The following is a 22,465-nucleotide window of genomic DNA, read 5'->3' as shown; positions in this document are numbered from 1 at the left end:
GTCAGAGATGGACCATGTGATGGTGAAGGGAAGGTAGAAATTGGAAGCAAGGTTGAGGAAAGGTTCGTTTTCAGGGTGAGAGCAGTAGATGCTACTGACTCAGTTGTCTACAAACCAGAGAAAGTAAGAGAATGACAAGAGTAGGCCTGGTGCAAAGACCATCTTACATATCCCATAAAATGGCAAACCCAGTTATCACAAATGACAAGATTCCATCATAATATCCTTTCTTTGGTTTGGTCTACTCCTCTACCACACCAGTCCCCTTTCTTAAAGATACGAGATGCAACACCTGCCTTTTAGAAGTCCTTTCCCACTATACCAGGAATCAAATACTCCTTCCCAATGAAAATGTCTTACTTGTATATCTTTCAATTTGAACACCAGTGTTTACTGCTCTCAATGTGGTCTCCTTGCATAGATTGGGTGACATTTTACAGAACACCTCCATTTTGTCAAGTGTGACTCCAATATATTCCACCACTTGGCATTTTAATTCCCTGTCTCACTTCCATCTTAACCCTCTCTATCCTCTGCTTTTTGTACTCTTCGAATGAAGCTTACCAGAAACTTGAAAAATAACACGCTTTTCAAGTGGACAATTATCAGCCATTCAGACTCAACAGAGTTTGGCAACAAAAACAAATCACTGGAAAAGTTCAGCAGGTCTGGCAGCTTAACTGTGGAGAGTTAATATTTTGGCTCCAGTGACTCTTCCTCAGAACTGATTCTAGAAGATCTCAGAGATGGTTTTCTGGACGAATGTGATAAGGAACCAACTAGAGAACCGGCCATCTTAGACAAAGTATTATGCAATAGGAAAGGAGTAACTAGCAATGTAACTTGCTTGGAGTAAAGCAATTGGCAAAATAAGACTCCTTATCGATAAGTTACTGTAATATGATAGAACTTGCCATCTTGATGGAGAGTGGAGGGAGTTGATTCAGAAAATAGGGGCCGGAATCTCAAGGGAAACCACAATGGCTGGAGGCACGAATTGGGTATGATAGATTAGGAAATATTGCTGAAGGAATGACAGTGGTTAGGCAACTGCAAACATTCAAAAACAGAATGGGTGAACTACAAAAATTGGTCATTCCTGCCTGCCCGAAGAGTGCAAAGAGAACAGGGGCAGCACAGAGGTTAGCACTGTTGCCTCACAGTGCCAGGGACCGGGTTCAAGCAACCACCTGTGTAGGGTTTGCACGTTCTCCCAGTATCTGTGTGGATTTCTGCCGGGTGCTCAGGTTCTCTCCCACAGTCTGAAGATGGGCAAGTTAGGTGGATTGGCCATGCGAAAGTACCCTTATTTTTCATGCATGTGGAGGTTAGGTGCATTAGCCAAGGGAAATGCAGGGTTACAGGTGTAGGGTAGGGGGAATGAGTCTGGGTGGGATGCTCTTCAGAATGATGGTGTGGACTTGTTGGGCTGAATGGCCCGTTTCCATATTGTGGGGATTCTGTACAAAAAAAAAGCTGTGGCTTATGAGGGAAGTTAGAAATAGTCTCCAATGCAAAAAAGAACACAAACTGGCAAGAGAAAAACAATTGACCCAAGGACTGGGAATAGTTTAGAAGTCAGTCAAGGAGGATCAAAGGATTGATTAAGAAGCAGAAAATAGGACAAGAGTAAGATTGCAGGGAAACTTCTGTTTTTTTTGTATACCCATAGAAACTTTTAATGTCTGTTCCTTATAGTCAGAAACATGGGAATTAATAATATCAAAGAATATAATATAAAGAGGAGAAATGTATCAATGTGATGCAACAAAGTTCCTTATTTTGAGGTAGCTTTGCAAAAGCAATTGAAAACAAATGGGCTACGGAGTGGACTGATGACAGTGGTCTATTTTTATTTATTTTTATTTCATATCTCTAGCATCCACAGTATTTTGCTTTTGAATGAAAATGATGGATTTGATATTATGTTGGTTCCTTATAGTCAGAAACATGGGAATTTATATGGAGAACAGTGAAATGGCTGACAACCCAAATTCATATTTTGCTTCTGTCTTCACAAAAGGGGGACACAAATATAGATTGTTCTGCTATACCACGACAGTTGTGTTCCTCTGCAACTCGTGCTATAGAAAATTGCACTATACGAAACTGCGATAGAAATCACACTGTAGAAGACCACACGATGGAAAACCCACCATTCCCGTTCAGCAGAAACTTTGCATTATGCAAACAATGTACACAATTCATCAATTGCATTATAGCCAATTAGTGCAGACGAAACATGCATTACAGAAGAACTACCTGTAATATAATCAAAAATGATAGGGAACACAGGGTTTACTGAAAATTAGGAACTGAAGCAAATCTGTATCAGTCAGAAAATGCTGTTGGAGAAATTGATGGGATTGAAGACTGATAAATCCCCAGGCTCTGATATTCTTTATCCCAGAGTGCTCAAGGAAGTGGCCCTCGAAACAGTGAATGCATTGGTGGTCATCTTCAAAGATTTTTTGGACTCGGGAACAGTTCTACAGATTTCAGTAGCTAATGTAACCCCACAATTTAAAGAAGGTGGACAGAAAACAGAATTATTGATCAGTTACCTGGTGTTGGTAGTTGGGTAAGATACTACAGACCATGAGTAAGGATTTTATAGTCAAGAACTGAGAAAATAGTGGTAGAATCAGATACAGTCAGCATGGAATTGCAAAAAAGGAAATCATACTTGACAAATCTACTGGAAATCTTTGAGGACATAACTTGTAGATTTGATCAGGGGAGCAAATGGACTTGGTTTTTTGGTTTACAGAAGGCTTTCATCAAAGTCCCACATAACAGATTAATGTTTAAAATTAATGCGCATGGGATTGAGGGTAGTGCACTGAGATACATAGAAAATTGGTTAGCAGTCATGAAACAGTGGGAATAAATGGATCTTTTATTGAATGGCAGACAGCGACTAATGGGATACCACAGGGCTTGGTAATAAGACCCCAGCTCATCACAATAATGATTTAGATGAGGAAACTAAATATAATCTCTCAAAATTTGCAGATGATAAAGCTGGGTGGAAGGATGAGCTATGAGGAGGATGCAGAAATGTTGCACTGTAATTTGGACAGGCTAAGGAGGCAAAAGTATGGCAGATGTAGTATAATGTGGATAAAGATGAGATTATCCACTTCGGTAGCAAAAAGAGGAAAGCTGACTAAAATTTGAATAGCTGTAAATTAAGAGAGGGGAATGTTCAACAAGACCTGCATGTGTTTGTACACCAGTACTGAAAGCAAACACGCAGGTGCAGCAGACAGTAAAGGGGGCAAAGCATGAGGATTAGAGTATGGGAACAATGATGTTTTACTGCAATTATCCACGGTATTGATGAGGCCACATTTGGAATATTGTGTACAGTTTTGTACTCCCTATGAGAAAGGATGTTCTTGCTATAAAAGGAGTTGAGTGAAGGTTTACCAATTTGATGCCTGGGAGGGCAGGTCTGATGTACAAGGAAGATTGAGTCAGCTAAGATCATATTCACTGGAGTTTAGAAGAACGGAGGGGTTTGGAGGGGGAAATCTCAGATACCTATAAATTCCTAACAGGATAGACATGTCAGATGGTTATTTATGTTACTTATTCAGATTCTGGTGGAGGAATCCAGAACCAGGGATTATAGTTTAAGGCTCAGATTTTTAGGACTGAGATGAGAAGTTTTTTTTTAAAAAAGAACCCAGAGAGTGGTGAGCGTACGAAATGCAGATATCAAGGAATGGAGGGTGGGGTGGGGTGGGGGGAGGCTGATTTAGGGTCAAGCTTAGTGATCAGCCATGATTATATTGAATGGTGGAGCAGATTTGAGGGACTGAACGGCCTCCTCCTGCTTCAAATGTTTCAATGAGCAGATGGCAAGTATATACAACCAAAACTTGCCAAGTTCTTTTTAAAACATGCAAATTGAATTGTATTGATTAAAATGGAAGTCAATCCATAATTTATCAGCAACCTGAACAGGAGAAACAAGTTAGGATTCTCAACAACTGACATGGCAAGAGCAGCAGCCAGAATCATGTGAAACTCCCTAAAGGAAAATTTAGGCACTTATTCCCTCAATTTTCCTGATCACAAATTCCCTTCTTTGGTTACTTATTCAGAAACCATACTCTAAGTCCTGGTCTGCAGTCTTCTTCCTTCAGTTGTTCTTTTGTAATTTCCAATAGGTTTAGGGTGGGAACTGAACAGTGACATGCGGATATTGCTTGGGTGTTAAAATCAGAAGGCTGTGTCTGTTTTCTTGGGCACGACTGAGTCAATTCCTGCTTTGGGTTAAAAATTAGGTGTTCAATTTCCACTCTTGGCTTATGTTAAAATAAAAGGAAAATTTTTCTACTAATCTATATTGCAGTCTTCCAGAATTACTTTATAATTCAATGAGAATGGATCATTACTACATAACAAATTTGCCCTTAAAAAGATTACCTGTTGCAATTCAGTTTTTGCTACTTCGGTGAATAACTGTTCACAGAACCTCGGTATTATCCCCTCATCACTGAAGCCCATCATCCTTTCAAGAAAGTAAAGCAATATTTAAGCAACAGGACCAAACTTGGTGGAAATAAATTGTATTAAAAATAATTAAAATATGTAGTGTTTCTCAAAGTGTAACAGTTGAAACTTTGAATCAGTTTAGCTTTGCATTAATAGCAATATTTTTAGGTACCATTGAACAGAAGTCATTACTCAGTTGATATTTTACTTCATTTTCTGTTTCTTTAACTAAACAAGATACCTGTGAGTTTTTCTGATCATTAGGGCAGAGTACACTCTGGATTCTTGTTATAATAGCACATTTATGACTCACCATTGCTGTGATTGAAATTTATTATAATATGAATTTATTCACTTGCATTTAGTATGGCAGTTATCAGGTAATTCACATTAAGCAATATAAATAATAGAAATGTATCAAAATGATGCACTGAAGTTCCTTATTTTGAGGTAGTTTTGCAAAAGCAATTGAAAACAAATAGGCTACAGAGAGGACAGATGACAGTGGTCTATTTTTATTGATTTTTAAATCATATCTCTAGCGTCCACAGTATTTTGCTTTTAAATGAAAGTGATGGATTTGATGTTCTAAAACAAGAGTATCATGGTCACCATAAAGACAACTTCGATACAGTACTTGAATTGGTCTATGGAATACAACATCATTAGTGATAGGTCCAACTAAATTATTAATTTTGAGCTAAATTATTCTCAAACAAGTGTTGGATTTTGGTGAATAAGGTTAGTGATATTTCACAATAGAGTGATATTCAGATCAGTAATAATATGGACATTTTATGCTTCACTTTACTTCATTATTAAAACAAACCAATCATAACAAATTTTATCCAAACTTACGTGTATGATTTTCCAGAACCAGTCTGGCCATATGCAAACAGACATGTGTTGTACCCCTCAAAGGCTTTTTCTAGCAACGGCAATCCTATGTTCATATATACAGCTTCCTGGCTTGAAAATTCAGGATGTAACCCATCAAATGACCAAAAGGAAAAGTCATAAGTAAAAGAGTAAGTGCGATTTGTTTCTGGGTGTTGCACAATTGTGTCCTGTCCTTGCATGAATATTACTTGCTGTGAATTTTCATTTTTTTCCCTAAATAAAAATTGAAAAAAAACATATTCAACATATAATATACATAGAGAAAATGATCATGGTAACAATAGCTAATACGAAGAGAAAAGAAAAATACATGTTGTCATTTAATCTCTGTGTCACACTGTTAAGGGATTGATTATGGTCATATTTTTCTTTATCAGTGACTAAAACTGTTTTGCACACACTTAAAATTTATTTGCATGATAAAGGTTTCTCACCCATATTTCACTATGCTGCCCTGATATACCTACACCATAATGCTAAAAAGATCCATTTAGAGATTCATATTAGATATAAAACACAGAAACAGACCCTTCAATTCTGCTCATCCATGCCGACCAGACTTCCTAAATAAATCTAAACCCATTGCCAGCATTTGGCCCATATCCCTCTAAACCCTTCCTATTCATATACTTTTCAGATGCCTTTTAAACATTATTATTGTACAAGCCTCCACCATTTCCTCTGGCAGCTCATTCCATACACGTACCACCCTTGCGTGAAAAAAGTTGCCCCTTACGTCCCTTTTAAATCTATCACCCTTGCCTTAAACCTATGTCCTCTGGTTTTGGGCTCCCCAACCCTGGGGAAAAGACCTTGACTGTTCACCTTATCCATGCCCCTCATGATTTTATAAACCTCTGTCAGGTGACCCCTCAGACTCCGACGCTCCAGGGAAAACAGCCCTAGCCTATTCAGCCTCTCCCAAATGCTCAAATCTTCCAACCTTGGCAACATCTTTGTAAATCATTTCTGAACCCTTTCAGGTTTCACAACATCTTTCCATGGCAAGGAGACCAGAATTACACTCAGTATTCCAAACGTGGCCTAACTAATGTCCTGTATAGTCACAACATGACCTCCCAACTCCTGTACTCAATGCACTGACGAATAAAGGCAAGCATACCAAATACCTTCTTCATAATCCTATCTACCTGTGATTCCACCTGCAAGGAACTATGAACCTGCACTCCAAAGTCTTTGTTCAGCAACACTCCCCACGACCTTAGAACTAATTCTGCCCGTGTCTGCGTACAGTTTCCTTCGGGTGTTCTGGTTTCATCCCAGTCAAACAATGTGCAAGTTATTGGCCAAGCTAAATTGTCTATAGCGTTCAGGGGTGCAGATTAGGTGCATTAGTGAGGGGAAATGTAGAGTAATCGGGTAGGGGAATGGGACTGGGCGGAATACTCTTTGGTGTGTCAGTGTGGACTTGTTGGGCCAAATGGCCTGTTTCCACATTGTGGGGATTCTATGAAGTCCTATCATATTTTGTCTTTCCAAAGTGCAGCACCTCACATTTATCTAAATTAAACTCCATCTGCCACCCCTTGGTCCATTGGCACATCTGAGCAAGATCCCATTGTAATTTGAGGTAACCTACTTTGCTGTCCACTACGCCATGAATTTTGGTGTCATCTGCAAACTTACTAACCATACCTCCTACGTTCACATCCAAATCATTGATATAAATGATGAGAATCAGTGGACAGAGCACATCACTGTGGCACATCACTGATCACAGGCCTGCAGTCTGTAAAGCAACCCTCCACCACCTATGCTTCTAACTTTGTGCGAGTTCTGTATCCAAATGGCTAGTTCTCCCTGTATTCCAAGTGATCTAACCTTGCTAACCAGTCTACCATGAGGAAACTTGTTGAACACCTTACTAAACACCATATAGACCATGTCCACCGCTCTGCCCTCATCAATCCACTTTGCTACTTCTTGAAAAAACTCAGCCAAGTTAGTGAGACACGATTTCCCATGCACAAAGTCATGTTGATTGTCCCGAATCAGCCCTTGCTTCTCCAAATATGTGTAAATCGTTGTCCCTCAAGACTCCCTCCAACAACTTGCACACCAGTCTATAGTTCCCTGGTTTTTCCTTGCCACCTTTCTTACAATAGTTGCACCTCATTAGCCAACCATCAGTCTTCCTGCATCTCAAATGATACACATATCTCAGCAAGGAATCCAGCAATCACTTGCCTAGCTTCCCACAAATGTTTAGGGTACAATTGATCAGGTCCCAGGGATTGAACCACATTTCTACATTTTAAGACATCCAGCACCACCTCCTCTGTAATATGGACATTTTAAGATGTCACTGTTTATTTCCCAATGTTCACTATCTTCCACACCCTTCTCCACAGTAACACTGATGCAAAATACGAGTTTAATATCTGCCTCATCTTCTGCAGTTCCACACATAGGCGGCCTTGCTGATCTTTCAGGGGGCCTATTCTCTCCCTAGTTACCCTTTTGCCCTTAATGTATTTGTGGAATCCCTTTGGATTCTCCTGAACACTATTTGCCAAAACTATCTCAGGTCCCCATTTTGCCCTCCTGATTTCCCTCTTAAGTATATTTCTACCACCTTTCTGTTCTTCTTGGGATTCGCTCAATCTCTGCTGTCTGTACCTTACATATGCTTCCTTCCTTTTCTTGACCAAAATCTCAATTTCCCCAGTCATTCAGCATTCCCTACACCTACCAGCCTTGTTCTTCACTCTAACAGGAAGCTTACTATTTCTGGATTCTTTTTATCTCATTTTTGAAGGCATCCCTTTACCTCCAAGCATCTACCCCTCATCTACTTTTGCAAGTTCTTACCTAATACTGTCAAAGTTGGCCTTCCTCCAATTTAGAACTTCAACTTTTAGATCTGGTCTATCCTTTTCCACCACTATTTTAAAACTAATAGAATTATCCCCGCTGTCACCTCAGTCATCTGCTCAGCCAAGAGACTTTTGCACCTTCTCTTGTAGATACATCCACAAAGTGAATCAGAAAATTTTCTTGTACATACTTAAATTCCTCTCCATTCAAGCCCTCAAAACTATGGCAGCCCCAGTCTGTGTTCAGAAAGTTAAAATCCCCTATTATTAGATTAGATACTCTACAGTATGGAAACACGCCCTTCAGTCCAAAAAGTGCACACCAACCCTCCGAAAAGTAACCAACCCAGACCTACTCCCCTACCCTATATTTACTCTTGACTAATGCATCTAACACTTTGGGCAATTTAGCATGGCCACTTCACCTGACCAGCACATCTTTGGATTGCAGGAGAAAACCAGAGCACCCGGAGGAAACCCACGCAGACACGGGGAGAATGTACAAACTCCACACAGTCACCCAACATGGGAATTGAACCAAGGTCCTTGGTGCTGTGGGGCAGTAGTGCCAACCACTGAGCCACCACGGCACCCCCAAATTTCTCATAGATAACTGAGATCTCCTTACAAATTTGATACTCAATTTCCCACTGACTATTGGGGAGTCCATAGTACAATCCCAAAAAGATAGTCATCCCTTTCGTATTTCTCAATTCCACCCAAATAACATCCCTGGACATATTCCCAGGAATATCCCCCAAGTACAGTCGTAATGTTATCCCTAATCAAAAATGCCATTCCCCCTCCTCTCTTGCCACATCTATCCTTCCTATTGTATCTAACCTGGAACATTAAGTTGCCAGTCCTGTCCATCCCTGAGCTATGCCTTGCTAATTGCTATGATATCCCAGTCCCATGCCCCCAACCATGTCCTGAGTTCATTTGCTTTACCTGTTCGGCCTCTTGCATGGAATTAAATACAGTTTAATTCATCAGGCCTCTCTCTTTCTCTGCTTTGTTCCTGACTGTTTGACTTACTTCTTTTTCCAACTGTACCAGTCTCCCTGGGTCCCACACTCCTTTACTAGTTTAATCCTCCAGAGCCACTCTAGCAAATCCCCCTGCCAGTATACTAGTTCCTTTCCAATTCAGGTGCATTCAGTCCTTCTTATACAGGTCACTTCCACCCCAGAAGAGATTCCAATGATCCAAAAAAAAAGAATCCTGCTCCATGTACCAGCTCCTCAGCTACATATTCATCTGCCCTATCCTCCTATTCCTACCCTCACTAACTCATGGCACTGGGAGTAATCCAGATATTACTACCCACGAGAATCTACTTTTTAACTTCCTATATTCTCTCCTCAGAATCTTATCCTTTTCTCTTCCTAGGTCATTAGTTCTAATGTATACAATGTCCTCCTCCTGGTCCCTTTCCCTTTGAAAATATTCTGCACCCTGTCAGAGATATCCTTGGTCCTGGCTCCAGAAAGGCAACACACCATCCGGATGTCTCTCTGTCAGCCACAGAAATGACTGTGCCTCTGACTAGACTGTCCACTATCAATCACTTGGAATCTGGTGCATCCCTCCTTACATTAGAGCTGATCTCGGTATCAGAAACCTGGCTGTAAGTCCTGCATTTTCCTGAGAGTCCCTCACCCCCTATATCTTCCAAAACGGCATACTTGTTTGAGATGGAGATAGCCACAGGAGACTCCTGCACTACCTGCCTCCCTCACCTACCTTTCCTGGAGGTCACCCATCTACCTGACTGTATCTTCAATTTATCTCCCTCCTTGCAACTGCCATCCATCATATCCCCTAGCTCCTGTCAAGTCCTCATTATCTCCAACTGCCACTCCAACAGATCCACGTGACCGGACAGGATTCACAATCAAACACACTTCCTGCAGACATAATTATTAGTAACATGGAAACTCTCCCCATCTCCCACATCCAACAGGAACAACACATCACTCTACTGAAGGTTATCTTTGCACCGTAGCAATTTACAGACCAGAAAATAGCACAATCTAACTGCTCTGAAAACACTGCTTGCTTAGTACCTATGGTTTTATATTTTTAAATTTAATCAAGAGACAGATCTCAATAGAAACAATCAAAAAAGAACCCACTTGACTCATTATTGTAGATTTACCAAAAGTAAGTAAGGTTACACATTAAAACTAGCCACTTAACTGCTTCCCTGCTGTGAGATCCCCCACACAGGTTTCTCCAAGGTCAGCTGTAAATTTTGCTGTTTATTTTTCTTGGAATGAACTCTGGAATGTGCAGAGATACTTGACAGCAAAGCAGCAGCTGCGCTGATTCTCTGCTGGGTCACACAGCAGTGCAGGTTTCTTTATCCATTTGAATCACTTCCCATTTGATCTCTACCTTTGTCAGTCTTCCTCCTTTTTTAAAAGTGCCATTATTTTGATCTTTCTTTCCCCCCAAAGTTCCAAAATAATGTATAAAGCCATAATTACTGCTCCAAGAATTTGACAAAATCAACTCCAACACTGAAAATACCTCCAATAAAAAAAAAGCAGCTCTTACAGCCACAAATTTTTCCCAACCTCCATCTTGGATTACCCAAAATTACTCTATGACAAAGAGGTTGCTGTGATGTTAAGGAAGGACAATTTTGCAACATTACATTAATTGCCTTCATATACATCCAAGTATGGGAAGTCTTACATCTTCTCAGGCAGAGAGAGAATATGGTGCGACCAATGAGAAATCAAATGAGGGGAGTCTTACATACAAGTTTGAGAAAAAAGGAAGATTAGTTTGAAAAATGGCAGGTAGCCTGTAAAAATATGCAAGAATACAAGAAAGTGGGCGGCACGGTGGCACAATGGTTAGCACTGCTGCCTCACAGCGCCAGAGACCCGGGTTCAATTCCTGCCTCAGGCGACTGTCTGTGTGGAGTTTGCAAATTCTCCCTGTGTCTGCATGGGTTTCCTCTGGGTGCTCCGGTTTCCTCCCACAGTCCAAAAATATACAGGTTAGGTGAATTGGCCATGCTAAATTGCCTATAGTATGGGGGTGAAGGGGTAAATGTAGGGGAATGGGTCTGGGTGGGTTGCGCTTCGGTGGGTCGGTGTGGACTTGTTGGGCTGAAGGGCCTGTTTCCACACTAAGTAATCTAATCTAAAATTGATTCCTTGCCAGAAGTACATTTTTAAACAATTCCCATTATAGATAAATGAGAGCATTAGATAAAATGAAGCAACATAAAAATGGCTGGTTGAAATCCAGATTTCCCATCCTCAATACAGACAATGATATACCAGAAATAATAGGTATCCATCTTTACACGTGTACATGCATTTATTTTATTTTATACATTTACTCAAACTGGTCCCACTGTAACCTGCTCCATGATTCTATGACCTCTTGACAAAGAAGAATTTCGATGTAGTTGCTGTTGCAAGAAAGGTTGGCACAGTGGCTCAGTAGTGAGCACTGCAGCCTCATAGCGCAGGGACCTGGATTTGATTCCACCCTTGGGCAACTGTCTGTGAGGAATTAAGCACATTCTCCCTGTGGGTTTCCTCTGGGTGCTCCAGTTTTCTCTCTCAGACCAAAGTGTGCAGTTAGGTGGATTGGCCATGCTAAATTGCCCATAGGTGTCCAAGGATATGCAGGCTAGGTGAATTTACCAATGGGAAATTCAGAGCGAGAGGGATAGGGTGGGGCTGGGTAGGATGCTCTTTGGAGGTTTGGTGTAGACTCAAATGGGCCATATGGCCTCCTTCCACAGTGGAGAGAATTTATGATTCTATGCCAAATTATTTATCGGAAGGCAAAATAAAAACAGTGAAAGCAAAAATGAAAATGAATGCCTTTGCTAGCTCATTTCAGTAAATTCCTCGAGTAACACGATTGGGACTTGATATCAAGTTGCCATTGTCCTACACGATAGAAAAATACAGCTGAAATAAAAAAAGATTCTGAGATAACTTGCCAGCAGAGAGATACAGAAAAGCTGTTTTCTTTAGTTGCAGAGTCTAGAATTGGGAGGTCAATTTCTCAATGTGCCAGTCAATTCAGACTGTGGTGAGGAGAAATTTTTGCTCAATGATATCCTAAATCTTTGGAATTCTCAATCTTCAAGGTTTCTGGAACTCAATAGTATATTGAGCGCATCGCCCAAGAACTTCATTGATCTTTTTTCAATCAAGGAATCAGATGAAGAACTGCTGTTGGTGCAGAAATGCAGCCATAATCAAATTGAATGCATGAGCAGGTTAGGAGGACCAAACTATAGGCCTACTCATTCTTGAAGATGTGAGTTCTCTTAAACGACTGGCAATTTTAGTACTAAAGTAGAAGTGTATATAAAATCAATTCAATCAGCAAGGTACAATTCATTCACACATGGCAGAGCTATAATTGACAGAATCTGTTTGAGAAAGAACAAATTCATATTTAAATAGCACCTCAGAACTTTGAAAAGTACTTTACAAATAGTGGTCACTTTTCAATATAATGCAAACAAATGTGACAAGATCCTACAAATAACCAAGTTACAGTTTCTCATCTTTGGTCTTTAGAATTCTTTTTCCCACAGAAAGCAATGGAGACTTGGTAATTGAATATATTCAAGACAGAGTTAGTCAGATTTTTGATTGACAAAAGGATTCCAAAGCTAAAAAGGCCACGATCAGATCAACCATGATTCAACTGAATGGTATAACAGATCAAAAGGGTTAAATGGACTACATCCAACTACAGTTTTTCATATTTGATTCAATTCAAGGCAAAAAGTAGCATAACACACTTTTCATTTCTGAACCGAAACAAACTCCACTCAAATATCTCAAGCACTTAACTCTAATTTTATTGCTTAGTCATAGGATCGTACAGCCTGGAAACTTACCTTTGGTCCAAGCAGTCCATGCCGAACATAATCCCAAACTAAACTAGTCTCACATGCCTGCTGCTGGCTCATATCCTTCCACATCTTTCCTGTTCATGTATTTATCCAAATGTCTTTTAAACGTCGTACAGGTAGTTCTATAACACGATGGTTGCGCTCTTGTGCAACCCTGCATTATAGAAAAATCATGCTCGAGAAACAGCACTTGAGGTGTTGGCGACGTAATTGTGTTACAGCCAACACACATTTTAAGTGTTCGCACTTTAGAAATAGTATCTCCAATTCGTCAATCGCATTACAGCAAATTCGCATAAACACATGTCATAGCAGAATAACCTGTAATTGTACCCACAGCCACCATTTCCTCAAAGTTTATTCTAGATGTAAACCACCCTGTCTAAAAAATTGCCCCCACGTCTTTTTTAAATCTCTCTTCTCTCATCTTAGAGATATGTCCCCTTGTCGTGTAATCCTCCCATCCTATGGAAAAGACAACTACCATTAACTCTATCAATACCCTTCATCATTTTATAAACTTCTAAGGTCACCTCCCAATCGCCTACGCTCCAATTCAATTCACCTCATGTGATCCAGAAATAGGTGCACCTATAGCTCCACTGTTCCATTAAATCTAAAAAGCAGGCATCTGCCCTGTAATGTGGAAAACTGCCCAAGTCCATGCAGACAACAAAAGACAGGACAAATCTGACTTAACCAACTACTATCCAATCAGTCTACTCTTGATCATCAGTGAAGTAATCAAATTAGTGGGACAGTGCAATCAAGCAACACCTACTCAGCAGTAACATGATCATGGATATTTAGTTAATGTCTCACCAGAGCCAGCTTCTGACCTCCTTACAGCCTTATCCAAACAAGGATAATGACAACATAAATTTACTCAACATCAAAGCAGCATTTGATCAAGGAGCCTGAACAAAACTGGAATCAATGGGAATTGGGAGGAAATCTCTCAAATGGCTGGAGTAATACCTAGCATAAATTACCAATGATTCTGGTTGTCAGAAATCATCCATTTCAGTAGTTCCAAAACATCAATTCAGGAATTCCTCAGGCCAAACCATTTTCGGATGCTTCAATGATCCTCTGACAATCATAAGGTACAATGTGTGGATGTCAGCTGATGATCGCATATGACTCAGATACTGAAGCAGTCTACGTCAATATGCAATAAGACCAAGATAAGATTCAGTCTAAGGCTGATGCGTGGTATGAATGTTATTTGCCAATTCACACCAGGCCTCCAAGAAAGAATCTAAACATTTCCCCCTAATGTTCAGTGGCATGACCATCACCAAATCCCTCCACATTCCACATTTTTGGAGTTACCATTTTCCAGAAATTGACTGAACAAGAGAAACAGCATGAAGAGGTGGATGTACGTTTGTTCGCTGAGCTCAATAGTATATAGAATAGTTCGTTTCCAGGCGTTTCCTTACCCTACTAGGTAACGTCTTCAGTGAGCGTCAGGCAAAGCAATGCTGAAAATTCCTGCTTTCTATTTATATATTTGGGTTTCTTTGGGTTGGTGATGTCATTTCCTGTGAAGTCACTTCCTGTTACTTTACTCAGAGGGTGGGAGATGGGGTCTAACTCGATGTGTTTGTTAGATTACATTACATTACATTACAGTGTGGAAACAGGCCCTTCGGCCCAACAAGTCCACACCGACCCGCCGAAGCGCAACCCACCCCTACATTTACCCCTTACCTAACACTACGGGCAATTTAGCATGGCCAATTCACCTAACCTGCACATCTTTGGACTGTGGGAGGAAACCGGAGCACCCGGAGGAAACCCACGCAGACACAGGGAGAATGTGCAAACTCCACACAGTTAGTCGCCTGTTGATAGAGTTCTGGTTGGAATGCCATGCTTCTAGGAATTCTTGAAAAATGTGTTGCTGGAAAAGTGCAGCAGGTCAGGCAGCATCCAAGGAGTAGGAGAATCGACGTTTCGGGCATAAGCCCTTCTTCCTGAAGAAAAGCTTATGTCCGAAACGTTGATTCTCCTGTTCTTTGGATGCTGCCTGACCTGCTGCGCTTTCCCACCAACACATTTTTCAGCTCTGATCTCCAACATCTGCAGTCCTCACTTTCTTCTAGGAATTCTTGTACATGTGTGCTTAGGATGGATGTGTTGTCCCAGTTGAAGTGGTGTCCTTCCTCATCCGCATGTGAGGATACTAGTGAGAGGGCGTCATGTCTTTTTGTGGCTAGTTGGTGTTCATGTATCCTGGTTGCTAGTTTTCTGCCTGTTTGTCCAATCTAGTGTGTTACAGTCCTTGCACAGTATTTTGTAAATTACATTAGTTTTGCTCATTGAGTGTATAGGGTCTTTCAAGTTCATTAGCTTCTGTTTTAGTGTGTTGGTGGGTTTGTGGGCTACCATGATGCCAAGGGGTCTAAGTAGTCTGGCAGTCATTTAAGAGGTGTCTTTAATGTTGGGGAGAGTGGCTCGGATTTCTGGACATGTTTTGTCTGCTTGTTTGGGCATGTTACTCAGAAATCAGCAGACTGTGTTCATTGGCTGCAGAAAGATTGATTCTTTTTGAATACTTTTGAAATCCTCTCAAAATTCACTATGAAGGGGTGGAGTCAGGGTCCCACATAACCAGGGTTTTAGCTTAGTTTTTAGTTGTTGGTGTTTTGAAGTTTGTTGTGGAAGCTAACATACATCCGTCTCGCTACCAGAATTTTCTTCTGATGTTTTTTCCTCCTGTACTGAAGAAATACCACATATGAGACAACCTATTTTACTGAATTTGTCTTTGCCAAGGGTGTATTTATGTAATATTATGAGATATCCTTAGTATCCTGACCAATATTTATTACTCTATCAACATGATATAAATAAATTACTTGGTTACAATGCCATTTGTAAGAGTTGCTGTGCAGAAATTAACTGCTGTGCTGCCTGCAGAACGCGAACATACTTCAAAAGTGTTTTGTTGGGTCTAAAGCACATTGCCTTTCATGGTCATGAAACCACAATACAAATGCAAATCTCAATTTTTTGTTAACCAATATGGGGGAAAATAAGAACATTTCCTCAAAGATCTAAAAATTAAGATATTTAATAATAAATTTCCAAACTGTACGAAGTCCTGAGAATCTGAGTCAACCAATACAATTTTCTAATTAATTTGTTTCAAGCACTTACCTCTCACTGAAAGGTCTCACTCGAACAGCCACAGTCACAGCACTGTCTACTCCATTTAAACATTCATTCCCTGCACATAGGCTTGTTGATGATATCTCCACTTGCCTAAGAGTTCCTCTTGTAACCACTCCACTTCTTAGTGGTTTTTGATCTCCATTATCTGCGACTGTATTTATGGAATATTTTAAGTTATTGATCCCAGATTCCATTGTCTGTTGTTTTTTTTGGAAGTCTCTGGTCATTGATTTAACAAAATTACTTTGATTTTTAGTTTCTTGCTGATTAAAAAGCTTCATTATTTTAGTTACATCTGTTTTTAACGTTTCATTTCTATCTACATTCTGCTTGGAGGACATTTTAAAAGGCTTTGCCTCTGTCTTTCGTTGGCTGTCATCAGATTTGCCAGATACCATCCTTTTGACAGGTGTTATTGATGGATTGGTGGGGGTATGCACTTTGTTAATAGTCGTGACTGAAGTTGACCGATAGGAAGAAGTTGGTGAATTTTCCTGTTTCCTGCCAATTGAAGTTGGCTTTGCAGCTGCAGAAAGATTGATTCTGGCAATTCCAACATTTTGCATTAATGAGAGACTGGAAGATACAAAACCAGTGGAATTGGTCCCTTTGGTTTGCAAAAGGTTATTTGATGCCTGGATTGTGATATTTTGTGTCAGGCTTTCTGCATTTTCCTTGAAAATACCAATTCCTCTTTCCAAGTTACCCCCCTTAGTACGACGTTGCAATGTAAGTCTTCTTTCTCCTTCACTTGAATCAACATTTCTAATATCATCATGAATACTAGGATTTCCTCTATCAACAGTTTTTCTTCTCTGAAGGGTTAGCCTACCTTCAGGCTTGGATGGTATAGAAGGTCCTAGAGTTCTTTTACTAGCTGACACAATGTAAGTCTTATTAACCTCATTGCTCTTATCCAAGGGCAATATTGACTGTCCTTGTGAACCATGGTATTGCACTTGGGATGTAGGTTCTTGGTCGATCCGTTTGCTTCCTTTCTCCAGGATGTTGGCTGGATTGTTCTGCACTGAACGAAGAGCACCAATGACCATAGTTTGATCTTTGAAGCTGTGGTATAAACAGACACTTCATTTAGAATTATTTTATTAAAAGTCACCAAAAAGTAACATTTGTTTTCAATTAAGAGAACTACAGTAGTAAAGGCACTTCTGTACATAAAAGATAGCAGAAATAATTCCAAATACATTTTCATTTAGCCCTCTCCCACTCACCTTTGATCGTCTGCATTTCCCTTAAAGGCTTTGCACATAAAGTATTCAACTAGAAAAGGGGATGATTTACTGGTGATGGTTAATTGATTAAAACTAAAACACGGTATTTTGGTGATCAGAAAAAAAAATTCAGATGTGTCTAAGGATACTTCTGGATAAAAGAAAAAAAGAACAGAAATAATCTCAAAACCCAATGATGTCAGACATGCTTACAAACTCAGCTTTGTTTTTTAAAATATAGCTCCGCAACAGAGTTAAATTAATATTTTCAACATTTCTAGAAAAGAGAGAGATGAGTATTACATTACCAGCTTTATGCAATGTAAATATATAGGTTTACGTTTTACAGTGTTTAAACTATGAGAAAATAAACAAATGATACTTGTACATTTTATGCTAGATATTGTTTTAAAAAAACAAATCACACGATACCAGGTTATCATCCAACAGGTTTATTTGGAAGCACTAGCTTTCGAGGCACTGCCTCTTCATCAGGTGGTTGTCATAACTGCCTGATGAAGAGGTAGCGCCTTGAAAGCTAGTGCTTCCAAATAAACCTGTTGGACTATAACCTGGTGTTGTGTGATTTTTAAACTTTGTCCAACCCATACAGTGTATTCAAAAAGCATGGGTACCCAATGCACATTGAAATGTGTCAGGATTTGTACTCCACCACCACAACACAAATGGTCCCAATCCTAGCCACTATCCTGTGACCATATTACATTTATCTTTCATCATTCTTCACAGCCTTTGATAAGGTCAATTATATGTTTCTCCTCCATTAATGGCTGTGTAGGAGTTTGGGGTCATAGAATCACAGATGTACAGCACGGAAACAGACCCTTCGGTCCAACTTGTCCATGCCGACCAGATATCCCAACCCAATCTAACCCCACCTGCCAGCACATATCCTTCCAAACCCTTCCTATTCATACACCCATCCAGATGTCTTTTAAATGTTGTAATTGCACTAGCCTCCACCACTTCCTCTGGCAGCTCATTCCATACACGTGCTAACCACTGCATTAAAAAGTTGCTTCTTAGGTCTCTTTTATATCTTTCCCCTCTCATCTTAAACCTACGCCCTCTTGTTCTGGACGCCCACCACAGGGAAAAGACTTTGTCTATTTGTCCTATCCATGTCCCTCATGAATTTATAAACCTCTATAAGGTCATCCCTCAGTCTCCGACGCTCCAGGGAAAACAGCCTTAGCCTATTCAACCTCTCCCTATAGCTCAAATCCCTGGCAACATCCTTGTAAATCTTTTCTGAACCCTTTCAAGTATCACAACATCTTTCCAATAGGAAGGAGACCAGAATTGCACACAATATTCCAACAGTGGCCTAACCAATGTCCTGTACAGCCACATGACCTCCCATCTCCTGTACTTAATACTCTGACCAATAAAGGAAAGTATACCAAACACCTTATTCACTATCCTATCTACCTGTGACTCCACTGTCAAGAAGCTATGAACCTGCACTACAAGGTCTCTTTGTTCAGCAACACTCCCTAGGACCTTACCATTAAGTGTATAAGTCCTGCTAAGATTTGCTTTCCCAAAACGCAGCACCTCGCATTTATCTAAATTAAACTCCATCTGCCACTTCTCAGCCCATTGGCCCATCTGATCAAAATCCTGTTGTAATCTGAGGTAACCTTCTTCGCTGTCCACTACACCTCCAATTTTGGTGTCACCTGCAAACTTATTAACTATACCTCTTATGCTCACATCCAAATCATTCATATAAATGATGAAAAGTAGTGGACCCAGCACCAATCCTTGCAGCAATCCACTGGTCACAGGCCTCTAGTCTGAATACACACTCCACCACCACCCTCTGTCTTCTACCATCAAGCTAGTCCTGTAACCAAATGGCTAGTTCTCCTTGTATTCAGTGAGATCTAACCTTGCTAACCAGTCGCCCATGGGGAATCTTGTCGAATGCCTGAATGAAGTCCATATAGATCACATCTACCGCTCAGCCCTCATCAATCTTCTTTGTTACTTCTTCAAAAAAACTCAATTATGTTTGTGAGACATGATTTCCCAATCAAAAAGCCATGTCAACCATCCCTAATCAGTCCTTGCCTTTCCAAGTACATGTACATCATGTCCCCCAGGATTCCCTCCAACAGTTTGCCCACCACCGACATCAAGCTCACTGGTCTATGGTTCCCTGGCTTGTCCTTACCGCCCTTCTTAAACAGTGGCACCACGTTTGCCAACCTCCAGTCTTCCAGCACCTCATCTGTGACTATCAATGATATAAATATCTCAGCAAGAGACCCAGCAATCACTTCCCTCGCTTCCCACAAAGTTCTAGGGTACCCCTGATCAGGTCCTGGGGATTTATCCACCTTTATGCACTACTTCCTCCTCTGTAATATGGCCATTTTTCAAGATGTCACCATCTATTCCCCAACATTCTATATCTTCCATGTCCTTTTCCATAGTAAATACTGATGCAAAATACTCGTTTAGTATCTCCCCCATCTCCTGCAGCTCCACACAAAGGCCACCATGCTGATCTTTGAGGGGTCCTATTCTCTCCCTAGTTACCCTTTTGTTAGCAAGTTTTGAGAAGATTTATCCTTAATGTATTTGTAAAAACCATTTGGATTCTGCTTAACTCTATTTGCCAAAGCTATGTCATGTCCCCCTTTTGCCCTCCTGATTTCCCTCTTAAGTATACTTCGACTGCCTTTATACTCTTCTAAGGATTCACTCGCTCTATCCTGACATATGCTTCCTTCTTTTTCTTAACCAAACCCTCAATTTCTATCATCATCCAGCATTCCCTATACCTACCAGCCTTGGAGGAATATACTGAATCTGGACTCTCTTGAACTTTAAGATATTGTTAGCCAATTTGGGTTAGTTGGCACAAGGTAATGGGTGAACAGAATATGGTAAGATTTCTGAACGATTCCCATTTTCCAGCCATCCGTTTACCTGCGAACATCTGCCCTTTTGAAAGTTACTTAATTGATTTTACTTAATTATTCAGATATAGCCATAACATCTCAAACAACAAATTATAATCATTTCTGATCTCAAGGATGATTCTTACACTATTCCATTTCCATTTGGCGGTTGTACCACAGTGGCGGTGTTCCTACTGCAGGTCTAGAAGATCCATGTTCAAGAGTGTCATAACATCTCTGAACTGATTGCTTAAAAATGTCTATCCCATTTCCTTGATGCTTCAAGCAAATACATAAGCAGAATCTGCACATAAATTGACAACACCCAGCTCTATCAAACTTTGGGTTGCTTGCGGAACATGGAAAAAGTGTATGTTTCTTCTGGTTAAACGCTAGGATAATAAAATCCTGCACTTCCTTACCATTGATTACATCTCCTAAACTGGTTCAGGTTGAACCAGACTGCCCACAAAGTCAACATCCGATTTTAACACCAAGCTGACTCTCTGACCCTATATCTTCAACATCAACAAGACTGGTTACTTCCACATTATACAGCTCTGCGCATATATCGTCAAAATAATCAAATATAGATCAACTAACTTCAAATTCAACTATTTCCAATGCTCTCCTGTCCTTCACATTTCACAAGCCTCGGCATACCTAAGTGGTTGTCCGTAAATCATACCATATTCTGTTCATCCATTACCTTGTGCCAATTAATCCAAATTGGCTAACAATATCTTAAAATTCAAAATGTTAAATGCTCATATTTCTCCTTGAATCGTTCGATGGCTAACATCCTCCAGTGCTACAACCCAAATACTCTGCATTCCGCCAACTCCAGCTTCTTGAACGGATTGAAACTGAAGAAGGGGCACAAAGTGATTTAAGGTTGAGGATCATCATTTTATGGGAGATGTTTGCGGGGGGGGGGGGGGGCAGGAACCATCGTAAATCTAAATAACATCTCAATCAGTGAGGGCGGCGATGCATTGCTTTGGTCAGGTCGGCAGATGCGCCAGCGAGGAGGACACCGGACCAGATGTCACTCCCGGAACGCCGGCCAAGTCGGAAGGAAGTGCTCGTTGTTGAAACTTTATTGCTGGAACAGCACAGCAGGTCAGGCAGCATCCAGGGAACAGGAGATTCGACGTTTCGGGCACAGGCCCTTCTTCAGGAAGGGCCTGTGCCCGAAACGTCGAATCTCCTGTTCCCTGGATGCTGCCTGACCTGCTGTGCTGTTCCAGCAATAAAGTTTCAACTTTGATCTCCAGCATCTGCAGACTCACTTTCTCCAGGAAGTGCTCGTACCGAGTGGAGCAGCTATCTCTGAAATTCATACTAACATCAGCCTGCCGACATCGTCAGAGATCGGAGCAGAACGCGATAGCCTCGGCTAGAGGGGAAAACATCAGCAACGTTCACCAAGGCAATGGGCTCACAAGTGAGGGAGGAGCTAGTCAGAGCCTCCGGACCGGGAGGACACGGACATGGACGGGCTGGGGAAAGAGGGTGTCCCAAGGCCAATCCCCGGATACACTCAAGCCCCGAGGGCAGAAAGAGATTACCTCCTCCCCACATTCCCGAGCGTGGGGGGTAAACCCGACCTCACTCACAAAGACTCACCTCCTCGCGACCCAAAACTCCAGTACTCCATCCGCGAGCCCGCCTTCGTGCATTCAAATTCCACAAGCCCCGTCTGATTGGCCCGTTCCCATCCCGCCTCCCCATTCCAACGACAAGACGTTGTTCGCTGGTGACGTGACGCTTCCCTGCCTTCCACCAATGGGTCGAGCGGCTCGCCGTGACTGGCCGGCCCTCGACGTCTCAGCAGATTCTGCCTCTGACCCCGGGCCCCGACAGACGTGACCGCGCCCCTGGAGACACGCTCTGTCAATACGGCCCCACCCCTCCTACGTCGAACATAGCCCCGCCACGAACGCTGTCTGTCTGGGTGCAGTCTCT

At 41.1% G+C, this 22,465-nt stretch overlaps 1 protein-coding gene across 3 annotated transcripts in view; it reads right to left on the bottom strand.

The window, feature by feature from the left end:
* kif14 (kinesin family member 14) overlaps positions 1-22,264 on the bottom strand; it is a 107,523-nt gene extending 85,259 nt beyond the window's left edge. For all 3 annotated transcript variants that reach the window (XM_087990805.1, XM_043699739.2, XM_043699742.2), the window contains exons 1-4: positions 22,127-22,264; positions 16,318-17,400; positions 5,365-5,619; positions 4,438-4,522 (exon numbers count right to left, since the gene is read on the bottom strand). In XM_087990805.1, coding sequence (XP_087846931.1) covers positions 4,438-4,522; positions 5,365-5,619; positions 16,318-17,400; positions 22,127-22,179 — 1,476 coding nt within the window. In that variant the 5' untranslated portion in view covers positions 22,180-22,264. The remainder of the gene's footprint in view (positions 1-4,437; positions 4,523-5,364; positions 5,620-16,317; positions 17,401-22,126) is intronic.
* Between the last annotated feature and the right edge of the window lie 201 nt (positions 22,265-22,465).

This window comes from Chiloscyllium plagiosum, unplaced genomic scaffold (assembly GCF_037043375.1).
Source record: "Chiloscyllium plagiosum isolate Xiang-an unplaced genomic scaffold, Cpla_swu_hap1 HiC_scaffold_9, whole genome shotgun sequence".
Lineage (NCBI taxonomy): Eukaryota > Metazoa > Chordata > Chondrichthyes > Orectolobiformes > Hemiscylliidae > Chiloscyllium > Chiloscyllium plagiosum.
Note: the sequence above shows the minus strand (reverse complement) of the source record. Positions and strands in the feature narration are given on the sequence as shown.